This window comes from Lutjanus erythropterus, chromosome 1 (assembly GCF_056507025.1).
Source record: "Lutjanus erythropterus isolate fLutEry1 chromosome 1, fLutEry1.hap2, whole genome shotgun sequence".
NCBI lineage: Eukaryota > Metazoa > Chordata > Actinopteri > Lutjaniformes > Lutjanidae > Lutjanus > Lutjanus erythropterus.
This window is the reverse complement of record NC_139317.1, coordinates 2,703,708-2,722,864: the sequence shown is the minus strand read 5'-3', so window position 1 is coordinate 2,722,864 and position 19,157 is coordinate 2,703,708. Positions and strand designations below refer to the sequence as shown.

The window sequence follows — 19,157 nt, the reverse complement described above, 5'->3', positions numbered from 1 at the left end:
GAGGAGGGCGCCATTGCCGTTTGCACCCTGCACTGTCACAGGCACGAGCCTCTCATCCATTTCTAATAGAAAAGAAAGTAATTATAGATTCTAATGTAGTTCCAGCAGATTCTACTGAAGAAAGAAAGTAGTTCTTACACGAAAGTTGTCACAACAAGGTCTGTGGATTATTTTGAGTAATGGGGTTGTGTTTTCTGGAAAGAGACAGTGGTGTTGAATTTTGTTGATGCCATCTAATTCCATTATATTGGAGAGAAGGCAGACAGCTGATATCTTCAAAACTCTGCAACTCACATCAAAAAAATCTGAATGGATAAAAAGCACTGCAGGCCAGGGGACAGATATGTACTTTTGATATTGGAGTGAACTGTGCCTTTAAACTAAATTCTCATACATTACTCCTTTAAACCATTCAGGTACGAGCTGCGTTCTGTGAAAGTAACAGACTAGAAACAAACAGACACATTCTCCAAATCTACCACAAATGCAGTCACATAGTCCAGTCCCCCCTCGCCACACACACACGCATAAGTAATGTTAGCACGTGTCGCTCGCTGGCCTTCATTTCAGCGCTGGAACAACGCTTGGTTTGGCTCGGCTCGGCTCACTCTCCATCAGCTGAGCATGTTGGGAGGAAAGTGATGCAGAGCTATTGATATCTGTGGTGGGAGACCTCGCCTTCGCCACGCCCACACATCGCATGACTCCCTGCTTCTTTCTAGCACACACCGGCTCACGCATACAGGGTCGCATTCATTGGCATGCATGCACACGCTGCCTTTATTTATAGAAGCTTGAACGCACACACTCACACACACACACACACACACACACACACACACACATACACACAGAAACTGACTCGGCTGTGCTGGGTTACATAACGGTGGCCTACTAAAGCAGCGCGGCACGTGACCTGCGTGAGATGATGTTGAACTCTGCTGAGGGTTAGGCCTGCCATCCTCTTGCTCCGTCTCTCATACACACATGCACACACACGCACAAACACACACCCCTCCCCCGACTCAGACTGACATCACTGCAGGCCTCAAGGCTGCTCTCATCAGCTGGTTGCTAAGCAACCCTTTCGTCCACAGGCACAACCAACGCACATTTAATCTGGGAGGCTAAGAAACAGAGATAAAAAAAAAAAAGAAGAAGAGAGAAAAAACCCCACAAATGTCCAAAGGAGAAAATCTGATGTTAACGCTGGTGCCGAGGATGATTCCAACATACCGAGGAGGAAAGGGTGAAAACATGAGAGAGGAAGAGCAGGAGATTATGCACAAGGATGGAGGGAGGGAGAGGAAGAGGGGAAGAGCATGTGTGAATCTAGGCCATCTTCTGTGCATCTCTGTTGCCATCTGTTTGACGTTCTCAGAAGCAGGACCACCTTTACCCTCCGCAGGCCTCCTCGTATGACGAGGTGCTCCCTGTCTTAGCTGCCTACAACCTTATCTTCTTTTGTGGTGCCTGGCAACCCTCTCTCCGCAAAACTACGACATGAAAACCCCCTCCGAGCACGGAGGCAGATAATCAGAGACCCCGGTGGCAGACGAGTGAGTAGGGTTTAAACTCCATCTGACACGAGAAACACGTACACAAACCCCTCAGAGCAACAATCGAAAAGACCAGATTACAAGCAACTGAGCGATTTCAGCAGGATGTTCGGTGCCGCTTTAGGAGTGACGGCTGAATGCTGCAGTCACATCGGGGCAGGATGACATCTGGTTGTTTGATTCATGAAGTGAACTGAGCTAATCAGACCAGTCAACGTTCCTCCAAACTACACACAGATAAAAAGGCAGCCATGACATCAAGTCAATCTGGGTCAGCAGGAAAAATTAAACAAAACAGACATTTTTTTTCATGAAGTCTATAACACAAGATGCCTTGAAGGGATTTTTGTAGTGGGGTTGTATGAGGTTCAGTGTATTACCTTCAGTAGATGATGGGTGACATGGTCCCAGTTTGGAGAAACATAAGAAATCAGTATCAGTTTAATTGTATGCTAGGCTTGGGTGGTATACGAGGGTATTCAGAAACCTCCTAGGTAATCAATTACTGCCTAGCTTGGAAATCACAAATATATTTCCACATTTAACTTTATCATAAGATGATTTCTTCCAATACAAAAGCAGTTTATTTTCCACATGACTGACGAGTCACTGTCCATTGAGGCAACGTGTAATCGAGTCCTCCTGCAAGAATCTATCAAAGAAGATGATTATTTTCTATCTATTCATTATTCTATGTGCCAAAAGTGTTAAAAAAACAACCCTAAGTAGGCTAATTGCATATTGGACACACACAATTGTGTGTCTATTAAGCATGATTTTGTTTGTTTGTTTTTTACACAAACACCATCATACACTGTTTACCTCGGTGAACTGTTAGGTAGGTATGAAGGTATGACAAAGTAGATACTGCCCAGTCCTAGTTTATGCTATATTTAGAATGTTTTCATCACTTTACCTTTCTGTCAGACCAGGAAACTGTCAGTCCAATATCAATCTCTCCAAAGCAGCCGAACTCCTTAAGCAGAAACAGCAGTTTCATGTCTCAGAACACAGAAGCTGCTGGTCTGGACTGATTAGTTTGACTGTGTTACTGTGTGACTTTAGTGCTTTGCAGTGGATTCACAATGTCACAATCAAACTAATCAATCAAGGCACTGATAGATGAGCACCTTCCATGCTCTGTGAGGTTGAATGACTGTTTTTCCTTAAGGAGTCTGGTTGTTTTGGACAGAGTTGTCTGACAGCAGGGTAAAGTTTTGAAAATGTCCTAAAATGTCGTCTCTGGGTGTCTGAGACCGAGTCTGAGATTTCTAAATGCCTCTTCTTAACGCCGCATGAAAGCAACAAATCAAATCACGAACTGCAAAAAAACTGGAACTAAAACCTGAGAATGTAGCTTCAGCAGTCATTGGGAAATTTAATCCACCATCCTTTAATGCAGTTTCTGTAGAACGTGTTCACAGGATCACTGGTCCGTCAAACTCATACTTGAAAGTAAAGAAAAAAAAATCATCTACTGATATCGTCTTCCAGTAACTGCAGGGCCCGTGGCCACCACATGGTCCATGTAAAGTATACCACGTTTTCCTTGAGTATAAAATGTGCTGTACACCGTCTGTAGGGGTGGGCGATATGTATTAAATCTTCACATCACAGTATATGTAATTTCATATCATGGTAATGGTGTATATCATGATGCAGTAACTGTTTTCTTTGTTAAATCACAAAATTGTTTAAATTCATTTTTTCTTCTATTTGGAACTTCCTAAAAAAAAAGCAAAAACAGCTGCATTATAAGACAACACTAAAAAAAACTGAAAAACAGTGAAAAGCTTCAAAACAGTAAAACTAAAATAGTTTCAGAATAAAAGCCTCGTCCCTTTTAGTTTCTTCTCATTCATGTTTTTTTGTCCCTCTCTTCTTCTGAGGCGGTTGGCGAACCAGCTCAGAGGTGCAGTACCGCCACGTCGCTCTCACACCACAAGACAACGTGGTAAACAGTCCTGCTGCCCGGATCACGTTACCCGCCCATGTTATCCAGCTTTATTCAAAAGATCACATGACAATCCAGCCCTGACAGCTCCTACGGTACAAACAGTATGCACCAGCGGTCTTTATCATAACGTCATCGCAGCTGTAATGTTGGCCTCGCCTTGTGCTGCTCTGTTCTGTTGACGTGTGTGAATTCAAAGCAGCACTTCGCTGCCTTTGTTGACACATTCTTATGCAATTCAAAAGGCCAAGAGGGAAAAACTTGAAACTGAAAAATTAATCAACACATCCCTCTTGTAATTGTGACTAGGAAGATGACGTAAAAGATTTTTCCCAAATCACAGCTCATGTTGGCAATAAATCTGACATGAGTCACGTGAACTTAAAATGGCAACAAAAAGTTCATAATGATGTCTGCTTTTTGGAAGCTATAAGAAACCTCACTGAATAAAACAATCCTCTCAGCGCAGGAAATCATTTCAAATGCATGGCTTGGGGGGAATAAACAGTTTACTTTGAGAGGCGGCCAGCTTCATGCACCTGATACCTTAACGTCATAAAAACACTAACAGCACAAAGAGACAACTGGATAACTCTTTGTTTTATGGGCAGAAGATGCCTAATGTCACACTATAACCACCATGAGATTAAACATAACGCCATGGTAATGAGGTCATTATATAAGGTGATTCATTATGCATTGTGTATAATTCATTCTGCAAGTGGTTCTTAACATCTTAACATACGGCCGCATTAAAATGAATTCAGTATCATATCTAGGATTATGTTAAAGGCACAGTGCTGATTATTTTAAGTAAAGCTGTAAGAGGTACAACTAGGAAGCGAAATGATCTATTGCTGAGGACAGGGTCAGCAGCAACATGGCCAGCTGAAAAAAAGGCCCATCTAAAAAAAGCATTATCAGTTCCAGTCTACACTATTCTATCTATTATAGAAACCAAATATAACTCTCTCTGAAGCCACCAGACTCCTTTAATAAAAATGGTCATTTTTCCTCGCAGAACATGGGAGTTTCTGGTCCAGTGCTGTCTAAATCAGTTAGTTTGCTGTGTTGTTTCATGACTTTGGGGGTTAGTTTGGATTCACTGAAGTGAATTTTGTAATCTGTGAGGTAAAATTACTGTTTTTCCTGAGGGGGTTTGGTCATACTTGCCAACGTCAAGACCTCAAATATAGGCTGGATTTTGAGACTTTGTTTAAAGCATTTAAAGCATAACTTTTAAAGAATAATGCTGCAACAGCATTTTCATGTTCAGCACTATTAATTTCACTTTCAATTCTCTGGAAAGAAAACAAAATACAATCACTTTTCTTTCATTCATTTATTTTTTGCTTCTACCTTTTAAAGAAAATTGATGGGGCAGATTTGACAAAATGCATGTCCCTTTCCTTAAGAAACTTAACAGAGGGGAATTCTTCTTAGGAAGTCGGGTTTGGTGTAGTCTTGCATAGCCAGACGCCCTGGCAGACCTAAAACACGTTGTTTGCATTTCTTTAAACTCATCACAAATGTCTTGGGCAGCGCTAAGAACAGGATGCAGCCACGGTGCAAAATAGTGTCGAGCGGGAACTTGTTTTGGTGGAACATTTGCAAGTTCGGAGGCGATCTCTGGCATTAAAATGACTACATCACTGCAAAAGAAAAGGTAACTGCTGTTAGCTTGTTTACATTCATATTATTAGCGTTGTAGGGGCTAACTTGCTGTTTTCAGCGTGGACTTTGAAAACGCACATAGGGGACAAGCAGCAAATGGCAGGAGCAGTTTGTGTTAATGAAAAGGAAAACATGTGTGAAACCTAAAAAATGCAGGAGAATTGTGATCCTGGGAAGAAATAGGGAGAGGGCTGGATGTATGGTTGCTTTGGAGAGAGTGATATTTAGCTTCTATAACATAATTTCCCATCAGAAAAGGCAGTCTGACAGCCAGATAAAGTCATTAAATTATTCTAAATATACTGCACACTTTAAGTCAGACTTGCACCGATTTCAATTTTCTTAGCCGATTCCGATTTTCAGTTTTTCTGAGAACTGTAAATGACAGCATTCACAAACATTTTTGCAACTTTTCTTGTATATATGTTCATAATAAGACACTGACTATTAAATATTCATTTAATACTTTCTCTAAAATCATCCAGATTACAACCAGGCCTTAATATAATTTTATATTAAGATTATGAATTGGGTGAACGTGATCTCGCGAGATAATCTCGCGGGATTTCGCGGGACGCAATTTCACGTGATCTCCTGTGGAAGCAGATGTAAACAAACCGGAGACTAATGCGGTGCAGTAAAACTTTGCCGTGAGAAAAACAAACACAGAAGTTAAACGAGTCTGGATGAGAAAATGTTTGAGGAGACGCATCAACACAGGTTGTTTATTCTTCAGCCAGAACAGGAGGTGAGATTTTAACTGTCCCTCTGTGAACAGCAGTCTGCTGCTAGCTTGCTAGCATTAGCCTGAAGAGCTAGAGATTTTAAGGCTGTTCTGCGACATTGTCAGCTGCTCTGTCTCGTTGTAGACTGTCTGTCTTCTCTTTATCCTGTTCTTGGAATCTGTCTCTGACACCAACTTCATGCAAGCAAGCGTCTGAGTGTGTAACTGTTATCAGCACTGTGTTGACGTCATGGTCAGTTTGTCTGCTGCGTGCATGACGTGACCATCGTGCAGAACATGTGTGTGACAATGACCGGCACAGAACCGGATTTGTGGCGCTGACCGGCCTGTCACCGGTCAAGGCCAGTCACGCGAAAACCGGTCCGATTCCGAGCATTGCAGATTACCGATTAGTCTACTTTAAGTGATATTGATTTTTTGTCTAAAATACATTTTGCTGCTGACCCTGTCCACAGCAGAACACTGCTTTGCTTCCCACACCGATACACCTGCTGCTTCTCCAAACTGGTTAACACTCAGACTGTACCTCATATAATCCCACTGCTAAAAACTTAAGTGACCAAGCTCCTTTAAATACTGAAATGAGCAACAGCAGTTTCCATTTTTCCTCACTGCTATGCCACTTTATGCAGCAAAGTGCTCCTAATTATATCTACTCGATAGGAGCAGCATATAGTTCAAGTATGAAGTTTCTATTTTTCTTGAGTGTTCACGAGAATGTGTCAACACACAGACTGGCAGGCAGACACCAAACCCACATGGCACGGCAGCGATGGAGAGAAATTAATACATAAAAGCGGAAACAGCTCAGCAGCCGATGGAACCTACCTGTGGAGATGGGAGACACAGAGGGCATGAAGAAAGAAGAGGTGAAGGAGCTACAGGAGATGGAGATGGAGATGGAGAGGCGTGAGCTGAAAATGAAATGAGTACAAGGTGTAAAGGTCAACAGACATGACTTTGAACAGCAGAGGATGAAAATGAGGATAACATGATAGTGTGTGGCATGAAGCGTGAAGGAGGGGGGTACACAAGGCCGGACCCGAGCAGCTGCTGGGCATCTCACTGTAATTACCACAAATGGACGTCACTGTGTTGATCTGACAGTGTTTATTAGATAAGAAGACACAAACGCCCAGAGGAATCAACTCTTTCCCTCAGCTCTCTACACCTCTCTGATGAGCGATGGGACCATTCATACAAAATGCATGTGAGCAGTGAATTATTTATTGTGCTTTTTATTTCCCTCTCATACACGGGAGATGTGAGTTTAAAAAACCATGAGCTGAGCTGGTTCAGGTGCAGGGTCCATCAAAACGTTGTCCCAGTTACTGCAAATTTGACTCCTGCGTGCCCTGAACAATCTCAAACATGGCAAAGCAGGAAATCAATCTTGTTATACCAAATGTGCCATATCTATCTACAAGTAAACAGATTTCGCGCTCATGTTTATTGCCTATAGTGACTGTTATCAATTTCAGCTGGTGTTTTGTGCTTCCATCCATAACATTTAGTTGATAAATGTGACAGGAAACAGTGCAAATAAATGTCAAACAGATAAAAAAGTGAAAGGATGAGCTGAATGATGCCTGCAAATATGTCACTTTATAAACAGAGGATTTAATTCCCCCACAGTGAGTCTTTCATCAGATCTTCATGTTAAGAACGTAAACTGTAGGTTACCTACAGATCATGACCCCATGATACACAAATCTCATGATCTGCTAACACAATAAAGTAAAAGCTTGTTTCAACACTGTTCTTTACTGCCTCTGCCAAATATTGTGACTACTAAAGTCTGTAACTGCTGGCAGGTGCTGAATAGAACAGAATTTGTGCAAGCCACAACACTATGAAGCCTTTGAAGAACCTTGTGTTGACTGTGCTTCTATAACCTTCACAGTGACATACAAACACTTTCTGTCCCTTTTAATACTTCACACATGACTCAAAATAACCAGCTGGGTAGTGATGCCCTAGATCTCTTCACCTTTGATTGCTTGTTACGTGCACCAAAGACGTAATCAACAAGACACACCTGAAGCTGTACTACTAGGTGAGATTTATGGGTTAGCGAGGAATGTCGAGTCTAAAGCCGAAAGTGGCTTTCTTTTAACCTGGCAAGATCACCATGGTAACTTATGCTGAACTCTGAACTCTGGCTCCACACATACACATTCAGCCATCAGGAAAAAAACTCTTTGTTTGCATTTCTTTAAGCCAATCACAAACATCTTGGGCAGAGCTAAGTCCAGGATGCAGCGACGGGGCTGCTGCAAAATAGTGTCGAGAGGGAACTTTCTTTGGAAGATTTGCATGTTGGGAAGCAAGCTCTGGAATCAAAATAACTACATCACTGCAAAAGAAAAGCTAACAGCTGTTAGCTTGTTTATGTCCACACCATACCTCCGTGCAGCTCGGAGGTTGTTCTTGTTTCCCGGGGACTTTGAAAACATACATAGCGGACACCACGATGCCACCTGGAACAAGCGACCAATGACAGCACTTATACCGGTCATGTGCATCCAGTGAGTCAGACTACTGACCTCATAACCTGATCTGAAGCAGGTTGGATGGGTTTCAGGTTAAATCGGCTGTAAAATGCACTGCTCTTTCACTAATTCTTTTCCTGATGATGTTCTTTATGAGCGATATAGATTCCCAGCTGAGGAAAGACATTATATACACCATCCTGTTGAGTTTTACATTAGCGATGTCACCGAACAAAGCTGTGTAATGTAATTACAGCAGCCCAAGGTATGCATCATGTTGTCATGGAATTCTCTGTTGGTGATGAGGAAAATATTTTTTTCCCCGTTTCACTTTGATATTTACACAGCAGAACATCCAAAACAATAAAACAACAAGCTGCAGGCAATTTGAATGATGTTTTTTATGTTTGATCCTGATTTGACAGTATCAAAATGCTGTACCAAATTTAATTGTTTAATATGCAGCTGTCATATCAGAAATAAATGGCAGGCATTAATAGCAATGTAAGTAAATTAGTAATTTTCTGCCAGCATTCCTGTCTTGCCTTATTTGCATTCCTGTCTTGCCTTATTTTGATTTTTGTCGTGATATATTTTTTATGACTCTCCGTTATAACAGCTTGTTCCTGCTGACTGAAGCTGGCGTCAAACCATCACTCCATTTTGTGTGGAAAAAGAGTCAAATGACGCACCAAACAGCCCGTTATATGTGAATGCACAGAGTCTAAAGAAGAAAGCCTGGGACAACAAAGAAAGTTGATAACCACTGTTATCTCTGACTGGGGTTTAAGGTTTTGGCGAGCCAGTTCATGCAAAACAAAGCCTGGCTGTGTTGAGCTTCCTTCGTAGTACAACCCTCACATCATCACATGGAGTCGACAGGTACAACAGACAAAACTGTCCACACAAAACCAAACTTGTAAGTGGAGTTGGGACAGATCCAATATCAGAAGGGGAGGCTGATACTGATAATAACATGCAACATGATCCATGTACCAATCCAGATTCCTCAGTCTTACTAACTGAGAGCCAAAAAGCAGTCTTCACATCAAAACTATATTATCATTCAATGCAGGAGACACCAACCCCGAAACACAACTGCAAAATACTGCCAGGGTGAAGAAATGTAGCTGCCTAACTAATGGTTTAATATGTAAACGAGCACAAAAATGACAATAACCAACATAAAACCACCATGTTCTGAACAAACACATTACAGATACAAACAAAACATTTGAATTTTGGAACACAAAATACCAACGCTATTCAGTAGTGTATGATGAGAAATGAGGGCATTGTCTCTCACACTCATTGCTCCACAATGGTCGGAGGACGACAAGTCCAAATTTAAAAACATGAACGTGAAACAAGCTTTCCAGATGGTAAAAACTCTGACTAGATGTGAACTGCTTCTGTATTGATATGGTATCAGTATTGGCAGACATCCAAATTCAAGTGTTGGAATCATATCTGAAGTGAAAAGTATAATCAGTGATGAGTAAGCAGTGGACCAGTTCATCGTCCCTATGAAAACTGTTAAGGGCTTCATTTGTGATGGATACCACAAAACAAAAGTGTAAGTGTAAAAGTGTTTTGTTGTAAATTGGTTGAACCAATCCTGTAACACCCCCAGCATCTCTGAAAGTTGTAGGAAACGCTTTCAACTCTCCCAAACCGCTGGAATAAATGATACACTGTAAGATGAGGGAATATCTTGGACTGCAGCAGACAGGGCTTATTCAGGTCATGGAAAGCATGGTGCATTACTACACTCACATAGAAAAAAGACTTTGGAAACCCTGAGTCATTCACGACTGACTTATCACATACCTTGTTCCGAAGGTCCCCCTGGTCCCCGTGGGGGAGTCGAGGCTTTCTCCTGGCTTGGTTGGCCTGTCGCGATTTATTTGCTGCAGAATGGAGCTCAGCTCGGTGATGACGGTGTTCTTGTTGTCTGGCGTGGATGGGGGACTGCGCAGCTCAGGGGGCTGATCGCCCCACAGCTTGGATGTCCTTTGAGTAGGAGTCCTAGGAGGTTCAGAGGATGAAGGGGGAGGGGGAGGGGCCTGAGGTGGTGACCCATAGGACTCCGGGGGCTCTTCAATGAGAGCGTCGTGATAAAGCGATGTTCTGTTGATGACGGACTTGCCCTTGGGTTTGGGTGGCACAGGGGGCCGGTCCACCAGGAAGGCGTGACCATCTGCTGTGGCATAGAGGCTCTCCAGAGTGCTGTCACAGAAGCCTCCCTCTGATGACAGGGTGGAGATACTGGAAACGGTGCTGGTGGTCTCCATGTGCTGAGGATCCCCGCTACTGCGGCTGTCTACCTCTTCGATGCCCGAGTCACCCACTCCAGACTCTGGGTCGGGTGGCGGAGGAGGATATGAGGGCGGCATGCTGTTTGCCACCCTCTTGTGTTGATCAGTGACAGGTGGAGGGGCGTGAGCGTGGTATGGGGGTAGAGGAGGTCCCCCATTCCGTCTCTGTTGCTGAAGCATTTCTGCAATGGCACTAGCCTGGTCATCAGGAATGTCAATACTGTTGGCAAACTCCAGTGGTGGGGGGAGGGGCTCTGAGAAGTCAAAATCCTCATCAATGTCAACTGAGGCCAGAGGGGGAGGGGGGATACGGAAAGGTAGCTTTACTGGTTCTTCCATGGATTCGCCTAAGGGAATGCTCCTCCTCCGTGACGAGGCTGGCGGGGGATTGGCGGACAGTGTTGGAGCTTTGAGAGGATCGGGTTGGTTGGGGTCTTTCAGCTCAGATGGCCTGTTGCTGTCCTGCCCCTCAACGTCTTGGTTGTTCACCTTGTTTGTGTCTGTGGTGGTGTGGACCATCAGCAGCCCAGCCGACTTGGGCTGCGATGTGTCTGCCACATCCGCTGGTGCACTTTTCCTCTCCTCAACTGCTTGATGCTGCCGTTCTTCCCGTGCTCCATCAGACTCATACTTCTGCTCCGTCATCTGCCTCCGCAGGCCACCTCGGCCAGGTCGCCCCATGGTTGCAGTGGAGATTGCAGCAAAACTCGTCTCGATCCCGGAGCGGAGTTTGGTGTCAATAAACAGCGGTTGGTTGAGGTCTGGTTTGTGGCTTGGCTGAATTGGAAGGGACTGGGCTTCGTGCTTGGGTGTTTGCTGAACCTGAGGAGGATTTTGTGGCTGATTTTGAGGATGGTTCTGTTGCTCCTTCATGGCCCGGTCACGAGCTGCCAGGGCCAGAGCTAGTGGAGAATTAGGGTCCAAGGGCTTGCCGGTGACAGGATGGAGGTAGGTCCCATTGGCCCTGTAGTGGCTCTTAGGAGGAGTGGAAGGGAGACTAACAGGACTGTCCAGGTTGGGACACTGGCCTGTTCTTGTGTTTAGAGGCTCCCGCACCACTGTGGGCTCTGGAGTGTTGAAATCTGTCATGTTGCCACTACCACCCCCAACAGGGGGCCCAAGTTGTGCTGCAGGAGGGGGAGCCAATATCCTTCGAAGCCGCTCGTCGCTACTGAACATGCCTTCATCGATGGACTTTGACTGGCGAAGACGAGGGGTTGGCGTGGGACTACTGAAGTCATCATCCCCCATGTCTATTGACTGGAAGGCAATGGAGTGCTTTTTTGCCTCTAGCCTCTTCTCCCGGTCCCGTACTGCCCCGGCAATAGCTGCCGCAAAGGGGTTGCTTAGAGAAAGAGGGTCTTCTGGACGCAAACCTCCGCTTCCACCAACAGTGGGCGTGAGAGGTGGGTGTTCAGGGGTGGTGGGCTCAATCTCCATACTGCTACCCTGGCTGCTCTTGCCACTGCTGCTGGTGGAGGGCTCCTTAACGATGATAGTGGGGATGGGGATGGAGGAGCACGTTCGTTCTACAGGCGTAGTTGGCATGGAAACCGGGCCTGAGGGGCTTGATGGCATGTGACATGTTTTCTCAGGACTGTCCTCAACATTGGACTGCTTTACTAGCATGCCCTTCCTTCGAGCTGGTTTCGCTGGCACATACAGAGTCTTATTGCCCACCTCGGAGTAAGGGTTCTCCGGCACTGGCGTACGCCCTCTAGTGCGTGTGCTCTCAAACTGCTCTGAGCTCTGGCGGAAATAACCACGCCTTAACGTACCAACGTCGGTGGTTCGGCTAATGGTCGTCACTGCATTGGGTGAGTTCTGGGTGAAGCTGGGTCGTGTCGTGCCGTAGCTCTTGGGTGTAGGACCTGCAGCTGAGTTGTAGGCAGGTGGCGATGGGGGTGAAATGGCTGGGGGAGGAGGGATGTCCTCTGAGGTGTCAGGCATAGAGAGGCTGCGGGAGAACTTGAGTAGGGGAGGTGTGAGGAATCCCTGTTTCTCATCCTCCGATGTACCTTGGAGGAATGGAGCAGAAAGAAAACTTATGTGAGGACCTCGGGCAGACATCCCTATTTTTTGTTTCCTGCAGGCCTCCTCCTTCCACAGGAAATGTCTCAATTGTTGATGTGAGATAAATTTTTAACCTTTATTTATTCAAGCTGGGGATTCCTGAAATTTGTGAAAGGGCATATAGATAAAAATAGCAAACTATGAGATATTTTCTGCACCACGTGGGACTTTTCTGGGGAGTTATTTTGACCAATTACCCAACAGAACCAACATAATTCTTGGAAATGGAAATAAGGACAAGAATAAGCATTTATACAAAAGGCTGAGTGCTGAATTAAAATGTATTTATCTATTTCTATCAATGCCGTTGCTGTGTATACGTACATCATATGCTCTGCACAGGGTGCTGACAGTGGTGTAGGGGGCACCAAAACAGCCTAACCATAAATTATAAACTATATATCAATTGATTAATTCGCAGCAGATAGAACATGTGAGTATGGACAAAAGTGTCAAACTTTCTTAGATCACAAAGCCTAATGTTCCTCTACAATTCAATGGTATATAAGTGAAGTGTATGAAAAACACTGCAGACTGGAGTCTCTGTTGGCAGTAAGACACAGATCTGTTATACACTTGTTTCTGAATTGTCTGTATCTGTAGAAGCCAATTTCAAAAAAAAAAGAAGAAGATCCTGTGAGTCATCATAATGAGTCATTTAATAATAATAATGAAATTTTTGGGTTATATCGCAGAATAATGAGAAACCTTCCCAAAAGGACTTATATACTAAGCCATTACTTATAATTTGCATAAAATTTCCCTTGATTTTGAGATAATAACTCAATATTTTGAGATATTTATTATTCTGAAATACTTGGTTATGTACGTCATTATTTTGAGATACTGCTTTTGGGATAAATTGTTGTTAATATCTACAGATTATCTATATTTTTTATATAACTTACCATGACCTTTTAAAATAATAAAAAAAGCACGAATATCATCCACCATTTAGTATGTATGTATGTATGTATGTATGTATGTATGTATGTAGTACTTAAGATGACGTATAATTACAACAGGCACCATTAGACCACTGTAGGCAATACAAGCTATACATAACTGCTTCATCATATAGGTTTTCAAATTGATCTATTGTGATCTATTATGTTTTATCAAGACTAAACAATCAAATATTTGCTTTTTTGGCCACCACAAAGCAATTATGATTAGGGCACCAAGATGACCAGCAGCTGCCCTGGTAGCCATGGAGTAATTGTAGAGCAGTGCACATTAAAAAGTGTTGGATAAAATTGTCAGTTAAAGGTTCAAAATGGCTTGCAGTGCATATTTTGTTGCTCAGACATGGAGAGGCATTCAGATGTAAAGCAGCCCTCTAGAAGTATCTATGTATTTAGAGGTGGATAGATGGCTATTTAGCTTGTAGCTGGCATTCAGGAATTCATCTAACCAGGAAAGGTTTGCAGAGGACGCTTGTTTTTTTTAACTGAAAGTTGGGGTGAGGAAGCATCTTGCTCAGGGGCACTTAGTCAATGAGTGACACTCCTAATTCTCAGAGGAGAGCATTTCCCATGTGTCACATTTTCCCAGAGTGTCATCAAAGCAGAACATGCTAAAAGTGCTTCCATTGCAGTTATTGTGAAAAAGGCATCAATTTTTTGTCATAATAATGATGGCATTGCAAATCAAAAGAGCTGTGAGTAACATTAGCCTGCATGACGTCCCTCTAGTTCGGCAGTGAGAATGAGGTTTCAGCATATGCTTAATGACCTCCAATATTATCGCCTGAAAGCACACTTTGCTGACTGGATCATTCTAATTTATCTATAATTAGCTTTAATATTGCTTGAGCACACAGAGCAAGTCCTCTGAGCATTAACAGAATATTACGACAAGCTAAAAGCACAAGGTAGGCTACTGGACGTGCAGTTCACAACTCAAGCTGACACACACTGACACACACAGAAACACACACACTGACGGATTCATACCTATGGACTTTTGCTTTTTCATGGTGCCCTTCTCAGGCACCCCCAGGAAGGCCCCTGGCACAGTGGGTGGCACCACTGCTACTCCCTGGCGGTCGTGATACATGGACTGCAAACCAGAATGTTGTTAATGATACACCCAGAGACAAACATCTTTAATTGGCTCTCTGCTGGCTGTGGAGAGCAACACTAACAACATTTAGTTTCAAATATCTATCATTAAAATAAGCTATAAAACGAACTGTATGACTGTATAAAATTCATAGAATTGTAGGAGGTTGTAGGAGGAAGGACTAGATTTGTGGAGGTGGCACACAAATACACCCATAAACACTGACTGTTGTATACTCTGTGTAATGAATCAAATTTTTTAAAAACTAATTATTTAAAGGGGACCTAATACGCTCATTTACAGTTCTATATTTTTATTCCAGGACTCCACTAGGGCAGTTTGGCAGCATATGACAGCAAAGTTACAAAAACAACTTAACTTTACACCACTCGCATTAATACAGGGAGGAGGAGGTTTTCAGGCACGGGCTGGCAGGACAGGAACAAATTTACTAAGGACAAAAAATATTTTCTGGTTTTCCCTCTGATATCCTCTGGCTTCTCTACCTGAACTCTCTGTGATTTATGGAGTTTTTGTTGAACAAATAGCTTGACTTATTGCTGAAGTAACTGATAACTACTGCTAACTGTAGCTGCACTTAGCAAATTTGCTCCCTTCCCGCCAGCCTGGGCCTGAAGACCTCCTCACCCTGGTGGTCATCCTAGTGATGTAACCTCCAACACTCCTGGTTTTGCAAGCTCTGAATCCAAGCTGAGTCAACTCATAGGACCACTCGCTGCACAGCTAACTGAGGTAACTAGGTAACAGCAACTACAGTTAGCAGCAGTTAGCTGTTACTTTTGAAAGAAGTAAAACCATCTGTCTCCTCCGTAAATCACAAAAAGTTGAGGCAGAGCAGCCAGAGGATGTCAGATGGAAAACCAGAGATTATTTTCTCCATAAAATATTACAGAGTCCTGGTCAGAGACGTAGTAAAGCACCTCGGTACAAAACGATAAACTGAGTGTGTGGATGGACATGTCCTTGTACTTTGTGGGTGTGCTATGCTCAGAGCAGACGACCACACAGAAAAATAAATGTTGGAAAGCTTGCATTCAGAGCAGGCTGAAACCAAAGCTCTTGTCTTATAGGAATTAGAAATTAGAAAATAAGGGAAAGCATAACAGGTCTCTTTTAACCGTGATTTAAATGTGTTCCACCATTCCACATATTTTTCACTGTCAATTGAGTTCTGCTCACTCACATTCATATCAGCTTGCGTAACCAAACAGCGACTGGATGGGCGTGGTTTGATTGTGGCGATCTTCATATCGACAGGCGACGTCTTCTGGGCGTGTGTCATCTCTTCAACTTTGTCTGCAAGACAAGACGAGGCCGAAATGAGCGACAAAAACGACGTTGGGGCATGACTTCACTTGCAAAGCCTTAGTACAGTTCTTATGGGCCAAATGCAAGCTAATCATTCACAGTGACTCTCCCCTGTGTGTCCACACTGAACTGCAGATGAAACTGAAACAAAAAAACACTGAAACAAATAGTTTGTGTGTGGGGAGGGGTTGGGCACAGGGGGACTTTGATGAAATGTGTCGGGTGTGTCCAGCCTTGCAAGCCGTGCAAGCTCTTTCCAAACAGCCGACTCAGCAGCATCATCCAACTCTCAGGGTTGTTCTCTCATTAAAAATGTAAAAATGAGCAATGAATGTGAAGTCTGTCAAGTTTGCCGTTTGCTTTCTCACTCTTATCTTTTTTGAGCCTGCGATGTGGGAAAGGTGTCAACGGCAAATTTGGCAGAACTGAACTTCCCTCTGGTGTGTGATGATGCCATCAGATAGAGTCCACCTGAAGGGTTTCGCTCAGAGAAGCTACATGCTAGCCCTCATCTAGCCTCCTGACTGTGTCACCTCCCTGACTAGCTCTGTTAGGATGTAGAAAGCTTCCATGCATTAGGGGGGAGTGATTACTTAGAGTGACTTGGAATACAATCCTCTTCTTCTGCGCATCTACACACAGAGGAGAGGAGTGGGAAAAGGGAGAGGTGGGGAGGGGAGGAAAGTGGAGGAAAGGAGCGTCAATGACCTTAACTACAGTTAGAGCTAAAACACAAACACACAAAACACACACAGAACAGATAAAAATGCACATTTCCTCTCACTCCGATCTGCCTCCCAACTGGATTGCAGCTACAGCATATCAGACAACATGCAACACAGTTGCCCTGGAAACCTATCTGTGAGTGAAACATTTCCTGGAATAAACCTCCCCCTCCTCTCTCTCTCTCTCACACACACACACACACAGAGTGACACACACAAGCCTGCAACACAAGAGGGAAAAAAGAGGCACACATGAAGAGAAGAGACATGACAGCAAACGTTTTTAGGTCAGGTAAACTGAACAAACATTGACTTGCAGCAAACAGTGTTTTGTTTTGCATTCTTACATATGCACAAACACACACATACACACAAAGATACACAAAATGTTCTGTAATTCCTCATTAAAGGTCTGTTGCTATGTTCGTTTTGCATCTGAAGCTTGAAATTCCTCCAGAAAGTAAATACTGTGGGCTCGCTCCTGTAAATGCCTGTGTGAGGGGTTTAGGAGGCACTCTGAGGTGGACTACATCTTTTAATCAAAAGTGAATAATGGGACGACTCAGCATCCACATGGTGCAACATCTAAACTGCCAAAAAGAAGAAGAAACAATAATCTGTGGTTGTGAACAAACATCTTTCTATTCTACATCACTACAACATTAAACCATGCACCAACAACATTTAGAACACGTTACTGCTGTCTGCAAAAACACATTGTAAAATCATGCAAATACGCTACAGGCAACACTGTTTGGTTGCACTGAAAGTCAAATAAAATTCTTCTAGAAATATTAAAATAAATCGTCAACATGTAACAACAGTGCCAGTTAATCACAGTGGGGGGGGGGGGGGGGGGGAAGGTACGTGACATAAACCAATCATTGGAAATACTGGATCAGATTTAAACATGCCTACTGTAACTTACCACCTTTCTTTTTCCTTAGAGTTGCTTAAAGGGGCGACAGAAAGAGATTTCTGAGTCTTTAAAGCACAAAAACAGACTCAATCCTTCTCCCAAGATGAACAAAATTTACTCGTGTAGGGATCTATGATAACATCGGCATGTCATCGACATTCCCTTAATACAGGCTTTAAAATATCAGTATCGGCCTGAAATGAATATTTCTGCCGATATGACAGGCTGATAAAACAACGCTTGAATTACACGAGTTTGTCTGCAGTGTGGAGTTTTTCTAACGTGTCAAAAACAGACAGCAGAGTTGCTTTTTGCAGTGATTGCTCAGCATCTGTCATGTTGTATTTTGAATATATTGATGTTGAATTTGCTTTTATGCAGCTAAAGCCATATTTTATTATTTTTATGCACAAGTATATTAGAGCTGCAACAACTAATCAATGAATTGATAATTTATTGATAATTAATTAATAAACAACTATTTTAATAATCACTTTGAGTCATTTTTAAGAAAAAAATCAACTTCTCTGATTTCAGCTTCTTAAATGTGAGTATTTTCTGGTTTCTCTACTGCTTCTCTGTGAGAGTAAACTGAATATCTTTGACTTCATTTGAGGACATCATCTTGGACTTTTCTGAAACACGGATCAATATTTTTCACCTATTGTGGACCATACAACTAAGTGATTAACTGAGAAAATGCTTAACAGACTGATCACTAATGGAAATTACTTAAAAAAAATAGGCCCAAAGGACGCTGTGAGATTGTGTGAGATTGTGTGAGATTGTGTGTGATTGTGTGTGATTGTGTGTACATACATCCGTGTGCTCCACGTTTTGTTTTTTGTTTTTTTCAACTGACAACATTGTGTCAGTTAATTGAGAAAATGATCAACAGATTAATTGACAATAAAAATAATGCTATCTAATTACAACAAGGGCCACAATGGAAATTAGTCCTGTGACCAGTGAAAAAACCTGTCACCAGTAGTTTACAATTATTTTCATTATTGATTAATCTGCTAATTATTTTCAGGATTGGTCAAATGCCAAAAAAACGAAAGTGACAAATGCTCATCATTATTTTCCAGAGCCCAAGGTGATTCTTCAAAACTGTTCTTTTGTCCAACAAACAGTCCAAAACCCAAACACTTCTCATTTACGGTCATAAAAGACAAAAGCAGCAAATCCTCACATTTAAGAAGCTGGAACCATCAAATGTTTGACATTTTTGCTTGAAAAATTGATAAAAAGATGAATCGATTATAATTATATAATCAATTAATGGACTAATAGTTTATGTTC

General features: G+C 42.8%; 1 protein-coding gene across 1 annotated transcript in view; it reads right to left on the bottom strand.

Moving 5' to 3' along the window:
* LOC146332465 (SH3 and multiple ankyrin repeat domains protein 2-like) overlaps positions 1-19,157 on the bottom strand; it is a 318,816-nt gene that overhangs the window by 11,328 nt on the left and 288,331 nt on the right. The window contains exons 20-22 of the mRNA XM_084717344.1: positions 16,084-16,196; positions 14,771-14,876; positions 10,255-12,760 (exon numbers count right to left, since the gene is read on the bottom strand). Coding sequence (XP_084573470.1) covers positions 10,255-12,760; positions 14,771-14,876; positions 16,084-16,196 — 2,725 coding nt within the window. The remainder of the gene's footprint in view (positions 1-10,254; positions 12,761-14,770; positions 14,877-16,083; positions 16,197-19,157) is intronic.